This window comes from Pinus tabuliformis, chromosome 3_2 (assembly GCF_031772625.1).
Source record: "Pinus tabuliformis cultivar Carrire ecotype Pingquan chromosome 3_2, CPIR1, whole genome shotgun sequence".
Classification (NCBI taxonomy): Eukaryota; Viridiplantae; Streptophyta; class Pinopsida; order Pinales; family Pinaceae; genus Pinus; species Pinus tabuliformis.
Window position 1 is genome coordinate 859,065,386 of NC_142302.1, and position 8,143 is coordinate 859,073,528.

Below are 8,143 nucleotides of genomic sequence, written 5' to 3' on the forward strand. Positions count from 1 at the left end.
GGAGAACAGGAAAAAGATCAGATTGGAATAGGCGGGACTGGCAAGAGCAGCAGGAAAAGAGGGAGGAAAACAATGAATGAAATGATACAAACAGTTGGCGAAATATGGATAAACTCAGGTAAAGTGATACCTCTTTCCGTGGTATTTTTCCACTCCTCTAAGAGTTTAAAATGATTATTATCAGCTGGAATATTAGGGGGTTGAATAGTAAGGGTAAACAGAGATATATGAAAGAGAAACTAAAAAAAGACAGACCAAGCATCGTGATTCTACAAGATACGAAGATCACCATGCAGCAGATGGAAGGAATAATAAAGAATAGTAAACTCCAATATGAAGTCATGGGACAGGATGCAATCGGTTCAGCGGGAGGCATTGCAATATTGTGGAACCCAAATGAGATAATTTTTGAGAGCTGGACTAGTATGACCAGAATCCTTACAGGCATGGGAAGAATAGCGGGGACAAAGGAAAGGGTTATCATATCAGGGGTGTATGGACCTCATACTCCGAGAGACAGAGAAAACTTCATTAAAAATTTGCAAGCAACTCGAAGACTTCACCCGGAGACAACATGGATTGTAGGAGGGGATTTCAATGTAATCCGGTCCCTAAAAGAGAAAATGGGAGGTATAAGGAAGACAGACCAATATATGGAAATGTTCAATGATATGATAGATGGCCTTAGGCTGGTTGATTTACCAACTATTAATGGAGTCTACACATGGAACAATAGGAGAGGGGGAAAAAATCAGATAGCATCCAGATTAGATCAGTTCTTAGTATCAGAAACAATTTTGAACAGAGATGTATTCGTAGAAGCGAAGATCATGCCATCTCTCGGCTCTAATCATTGGCCGATAAGATTGGAAGTGGATATTAAGACTAATCTTGGTAAGAAGCCCTTCAGATTTGAAGCTTTTTGGCTTAGACACCCGGAATTCTTAGAAAAAATGGAAGAATGGTCGTCGCAAAGCACAGTACAGGGAAAAGGAAAAATGCATACCTTCCAACTTAAACTTAAGGAACTAAAAGGAAGGATAAAGAAATGGAACAAGGAAGAATTTGGAAATATAAGGGAGGAAAAGCAGAAGCTAGAAGAAGAAATGGAAGCTTTGCAACAAAGGATAATAAATGAAGGGAGAACAGAGGAAAGCAGTAGAAAAGAAGGGATAATTTTAGGAAAACTCGAGGAGAGGAGAAAGTAGGAAGAAGTCTTATGGCGACAGAAATCGAGAATAAAATGGCTCAGGGTGGGGGAAAGGAACACTAGATTTTTTCATCAAGCAATGGTACAACACAGGCAAAGGAACATAATATTTTCTATCAAAAACGAGAGTGGAGAGAGGATTGTTGATCAGGAAGGGATTGAAAAAGTGTTGATGGAATATCACAAAGGAATGTTGACTGAACCTCAAATAGACAGATCTGAAGCTATAAAGGAAGTTTGCACGGCAATTCCAAGAATTGTTACAGAAGATCAGAATAGAGCCCTAATGAGAGCAGCTAGTATGGAAGAGGTGGAGGAAGTAGTGATGAGCATGAAGAAGGGAACAGTGCCAGGACCGGATGGCTTTACGGTCGATTTCTATCAAGCGGGCTGGCACTTCATGGGAAAGGAAATTCTAGATCTGATAGAAGAATCTTGTATAAACCAAAAGGTATGGCCAGCTCTTAAATCCACTTTTTTCACTTTGATTCCTAAAAGCGATAATTCAGAGGATGCCAAGGGATTTAGACCCATTGCCCTATGTAACATTATCTATAAAATAATTGCATCCCTGATGGCCAAAAGACTGAAACCCATGCTAGATAGTCTGATATCTCCTGAACAAACTGGGTTCGTAGAAGGTCGACAAATTCTAGATGGTCTAGTGGTCACTCAAGAAGTAATCCATTCTCTGAAGGCAAAGAAGCAAAAAGGAATGATGGTTAAATTGGACTTGTCGAAAGCTTATGATAGGATCAATTGGCAATACTTGGAAGAAATCTTGGGAAGTTTTGGTTTTGGGAATAGGTGGATAAAGTGGGTTCACAGTCTTATATCAACTCCAAACTTCTCAATTTTAATCAATGGAACCCCCTCGAAAACTTTTAAGGCTTCTAGAGGAAGAAGACAAGGCGATCCCCTATCTCCTTTCCTCTTTATTCTTGCAGTAGAAGGTCTGGGCAGATACCTTAAAAAAGAAAGAGCAGCAAATAAAATCAAAGGGCTAAGACTATGGGGTAATGAATTGCCAATAACCCATCAGCAATTCGTTGATGATATCATGTTATTTGGGGAACAAACCGTAAAAGAAGTGAGAAATCTGAAGAAGGTCTTGGACTTATTTGCGGAAGCATCTGGGATGGAAATCAAATAAGGAAAAATCCTGCACCTTCATATTCAATACCATAGAGCCAATTAAAAGCCACTTGACCAGGATGCTGGATTTTAAGCAAGGGAACCTCCAACCAAATACTTGGGAAACGCTTTGGACTTCAACTCTAAAAGACAGAAAAACTGGCAAGGAGTCCTAGAGAAATTAAAAAACAGAGTGGCTAACTGGGCTTTTAGAACTTTAAACATTGCTGGAAGGATTGTTCTCGTAAAATCAGTGCTACAGGCAATCCCCATATATTCACTATCGATTATGGCAGTGCCTCAAGGGGTTTGCACTAAGATCAGAGAAATCTTGAGGAAGTTCATATGGGGAGGTTTGTCCCAACAGAAGAAGTGGGCCTTAGTATCATGGAAACATCTGACGAAACGAAAGGAGGAGGGAGGATTGGGCCTCCGCGATCCAGACAAACTCAACAAGGTGCTCGGTGCAAAACTTTGGTGGCGATGGCTGAGAGGGGGAAACGATCTATGGAAACAACTATGGAGACACAAGTACAATATGCCTGATACTACGGAGAGTATTTGCCGAATGCAGGAGACCCCGAAGGGCTTGACAATCTGGGATCTAGCCCGTCAAAATCGAGATATAGTAGATAAGAACGTTTTCTGGGAAATTAGAGGAGGAGGGGAGGCCAAATTCTGGGACGAGAATTGGCAACAAAGGGAGAAAATGTGCAGAATACAAAAAATCTAGAATATGCAGGATAGGATAGGAGACAATCGTATATATGTCAAAGATTATTGGAAAGAAAACGAACTGGATGGAATATGGCGGAAATGGACAACCCCAGAGGAATGGGGCATTGAGATAAATCAAGAACAACAGGAAGCGTTCATGGAAGAGGTAGAGTCCAGGAAAGTAAAAGAGTGAACGGGTAGGGATATCCTCAGATGGGGGAAGTCTATGAAAGGATCCTTTACAGTCAAGGAAGCATACTATCTGGCAGACCATCAGGGAACCACTGAAGTAAACCAAGACTAGAAGGTCATCTACGGAAAAAATTGGTGGCCAAAAATTACCCTTTTTGCATGGTTAGTAGCTAAGGATAAGATCCTGACATGGGATACACTTCAAAAGAAAGGTTTTAGTGGGCCGTCAAAATGCTACTTGTGCAATAACGAAGCAGAAACTCAAGAGCACCTACTAATCAAATGTGTTTATGCCAGGAACCTATGGATGGAAATCGGGAAATTATTCCAGAAACCTGAGAGGTCTCCGAGAGAAACAAATGAAGTGATTTTTCAATGGCAGAAAGAAAAATTTCAATGTAAAGTAATCCGAAAGGCCTGGGATCTCATTGCCGGTTTTATGATTTGGATGGTATGGAAAGAAAGGAATCGCAGAGTTTTCCAAGACAAATCTAAAAACACGGTAGCAATATGGAACAAAGTAGTGAACTTAACTAGAGAATCAATTCGGGTAGAGAAGTGGGATGCGGAATACTGGAAAGAAGATCACGGAGAGGAGCAAATTCTAAAGAACCTAAATTTGAATTATGAAATGGTGCATAACAAAAAAATTGATAGATTTAGTACGAGACCTCAAAGCTATGACAAGTTTGCATACCCCAAAGACAACTTTATGAAATTGAACTTTGATGGGGCCTCAAAGGGGAACCTAGGTAATGCCGAATTCGGAGGAATCTTCTGAGATAGCCAGAGAAACACCAGATGGATCTATGTAGAGTGGGGTGGCGAGATGACAAATAATGAAGCCGAATTATGGGCGATTCACCAGGGTTTGAGAATTGCGATTCGAAACGACTACAGAAACCTGGAAATAGAAGGAGATTCTCAGATGGCAATTGAAATCCTAAAGAAACTGAATAACGGGAAGAATTGGGAGTAGGTCACCAATAGTTGGTGCACGGTAGGGATCGTTCAAGAAATAGCGAACCTTCTAAAAAAAATTGAATATAAAATCTTCAATCATGTGAAAAGGAGTGGAAACAGAGCGACAGATCTCCTTGCGAATTGGGGTTGCAAGGACCGAAGCGGCAAGATTGAAAATCAGTGGAGAACGCTACGGTACAACAGAGAGTGGGAGGAATTAGCCAGTATCATTAATTATGACCATGAACAAGCAACGAATGAAAACAATGATCAAGCAACAAATGAGAATCATAACATTCGTGCGAAGGGCAAGTGAGATGGATCGGCAAGCCCAGACATTTAATGAATGTCAGATAAAGCGAAGGAAGGATATCATGGACAGGCATGCTGTAGTACAGCAGGAGTGTGTGACAACAGGAATGAAGAAACCACCTTGCAGCAAGACAATTAAAGCAAGTGATCGGAGAGGAGGAAAAAGAGGTATGTCAGAATCCATAAATGGAAATGATGTAAGTCGGACAACTGATAGGAAAGTCAGAGGGCGAAGCAACAGGTGGCAGCGAAAGGCCAAGTTGATAAGTAAGAGGAGTAAGGAAAGAAGGATTATAAATGAGCGTCAACAAAGGATTCGACAGCGAGAAAATTGCCTAGGAACCTAGAGAGCGAGGAGAGGAAAGGAGGTGGTGAGCGGTTACAGAGAGAGGTTGCGCCGAAAACCTTCTGAGGTTGCCATGGAAACCAGAAAGAGAGCAAGGATTGCAGAAGAAATGGAAGCCGAGGTATGCAGAGAAAGGGACAGAAAAGGCAAGGCGGTTGCGAAGGAAGAGACAGTTGAGGAGATATATGAAGTTTACGATGATTCTGAGGAGGAAGAGGACTGGCAAGATAAGTGCAGGCGGGATAAGGAGCGAAGCCAAACTGTAGAAGGTTGGGAGAACCAGCAAACCAGCGATGAGCAGCTGGGACAACGGGGAGGAAGGGTAAGACAGAGTAGCAGACGGAGGGGAAGTAAACATGCTAGAAGCGAGATGGAACCGAGCAGCACGAGAGGCAGAGGAGCGAGCAGATACTGAGGAGCTAGGGGAGGACGACGAGGGTAGAGGGGGAGACCGGGCAAAAAGATGAGCCGGTCGCTGGACAAGAAAATTCAGCAAGCAGAGAAGGCATATAACCAGAACACGAGCCCCAGAATTAGAAGAATTATCCAGAATATGGAGGAAGATGCCATTCAAGCTCAGTCGAACTCCGAGATGGAGGACTGGGAGTTCCTTCTCCATGACCCTGGTAACACTAGGGGCAGAATGTCATTATTTAAACAATCCCTTCATATATACTGGGTGATGAAAAGATTGCTGGCTAAAGCCCTGGAGCAAGCTGCAACAAAGATGACTAAACTTGCGCAGGGAGTTCCCAATCTGAGGAGGGAGCTCCGAATTATCCAGATTACCTTGGAGATGCAGGAGAAGAAGCTGGATGAGATCCAGCAACTGATAAAGGAAGGAAATCAGAATGCAAACAAGGAGACATCCCAGCGTCCAGAGGCAGAAGCTGAGTAATTTTAGATATGTTTTTAATTTTGATGAAAATGCATAGTATAGATAATTTCAGTGTGTTTCAAGTATTAGATGTAGAAAAATGTTATATGCAAGAAAGTAGGATTAGAAACCTGGAAGACTGTTCAGTGTATTTAGCTTGGATAACCAGACTATGGATCTTTTATTTTTGGTCGGCTATTAAGAACTTCAGGTGGCTTAAATACTTGGTTTCCCCAAGAGGGCGAGTGGAAGGCAACCTTATTTTGATATGTATTTTGATTTGAAGTAATAGAAAAAAGAGAGCAACACCTTAGCCTACAAAAAAAAAATAAAAAAAAATACACCCCTAATGACAAGTAAAAATATTCATTTTTTGATAACTGTGTGTATTGAATTTCTAAATGGTGCCTTGAATGGATTCTAGCCTAGAAAAATGTTTTCTCATCTTTAATGTTTAGCTACCAACGTCTATATATTTCATTTTGAAGGTATATGATACAATTTAGTGGCTCGCAATATTGCATTTTAAAGGCACATGTTGCAATTTAATGGTATTATTATGAAAGAGATTAATTAACATGGATCGTGCTCAACTGCAATTAATCATTATTACATTTAAATCTCCTTGATGTTAAGACTACATGACCATTTGAGAAATTTTTTAATATTCCTTTTTGTGGTATTTTCGAATTATAATTAATTCTTAAATCATACTACGTAATCAAAGAAAAATATTTTTACTAAGAATGAAGAAGAACGTAGGCATGATTAGGTTTAAGGTTACACTTCCAACAACATTGTTGAATCTTATGCCTTATTATATCATGGTCTGAGGAAAACTGTGAATTTGGGAATTTAGTAGATGATTGTTATTAGGGATTCCTTCAATATAATTCATTGTTTATAATTGGGATTTGTCCCCTCATCTAAAATTTTAAGTCAGCTTCTCAATAATATTCATTGGCTCTATCAGTGTATTGCTAAGAAGAAATATCTCCAAGTTCTAAGCTCAAACAACTCCAAAGTTGATCACATGGCTAGCTTGGATTCAAGGCTAAATCAATGCAAACTTTGGTGGAAGGGAAAATAGGGGTATGTCCCCCTTCATTAATGGTTAATTAGGAGACATAGAAATCAAAGTGGAGGAATAATTCCACATGGTTTAATGTAACATTTTAATTTTTTGTAAATTCCAATTTTTTTAGGTCAGTATTAGTGGATGCACAAGTGGAATAACATAGATATGATAGGATTTTGTTCAAAATATTTAAGGTTAGAATTCTTTAGATGATCATTGATTCATACTCCATTTTGACCACATCCACTAATTTTAACTTGCTTATGTAATTCATGTATCTAAACTTGAATTTTAGCTCAGTATTTTTTATATAATAGTTATTCTAGATTCTTATTAAAAATATGAAAAATAGAATTTTTTTAATACACACACTTACACACATAAGAGAAAACATTAAGAAAAATAATTAATTTCATAAAATTATTATTAACTCTACCTAGATGGCAAAATCAATTCTAATATATTGACTAATGTATCTCTTTCCAACGAATCCACAGTTGTGGCATTTTATTTGACTTTAAATTATGTTGCTACATCATATTACATTCAACTTCTTTCGTTCACTATAAAATGCATATCACACACAAATTTCCTTCATCTACGATATAGGATGTATCACATCTAAATGTCTCAGTCACAAAATATTAAATTGCTTCATTCCTGTATGGATCATGACATATTATATTTCTCAAAATGTGTGCCTGTCATCAAGAAGGAAAATTTCTAACTGAAATCTTTTACATTTTCCTTTTCATTTTAGACTTGGAATGTTTTCTTCCTCGTGATACACCAGGTGAAACAAACCTTGTAGCAAATATCTTGAAATTGTTTATTCATCATTCCATGTTTGTTGCAATGTGACATATTCCACTCAAACAAACTTTAATGCAATGTGACTTATCATAATTAAAGAAACTTTGATATGATTTGATAAAATCACACTTAAACGCCCAATTGCACTTACCCAAACATTGTTTTGATCTACAATTTGACATATATACTTTTAAAAAACATTGTTGCAATGAAAAGTACCACACTTACTCAAATTTTGTTGCTATATGATATATCTCACTTAAGAAATTTAAATGTGATGAGACATAATACAATTAAACATCTACTTTCTGTTGTGACATTTTGTTAATATATGATATAGTTCACTTAAAAAATTGAATTGTGATGAGACACAAAACAATTAAACATCTATTTTCTGATCTAACATATTGGAAGTAAAAATAATTCTCTTTTGTTTTTGTGGACAGGTAATGTTTTAAGCGCGTTTTTGAAAATGATTCACATAAGATAAGAGGTTTGTAA

The 8,143-nt window shown here is 38.4% G+C and overlaps 1 protein-coding gene across 1 annotated transcript; it reads left to right on the top strand.

Moving 5' to 3' along the window:
• The first annotated feature begins 341 nt into the window (after positions 1-341).
• On the top strand, positions 342-1,208 carry LOC149183372 (uncharacterized). Its single transcript, XM_089414927.1, has one exon. It carries the CDS (start codon positions 342-344, stop codon positions 1,206-1,208), a length of 867 nt encoding a protein of 288 aa, XP_089271053.1.
• The last annotated feature ends 6,935 nt before the right edge of the window (positions 1,209-8,143 follow it).

Excerpts from the sequence above, each read along its gene's own strand:
- LOC149183372 (XM_089414927.1), top strand. The coding sequence starts at position 342 with ATGGGACAGGATGCAATCGGTTCAGCGGGAGGCATTGCAATATTGTGG.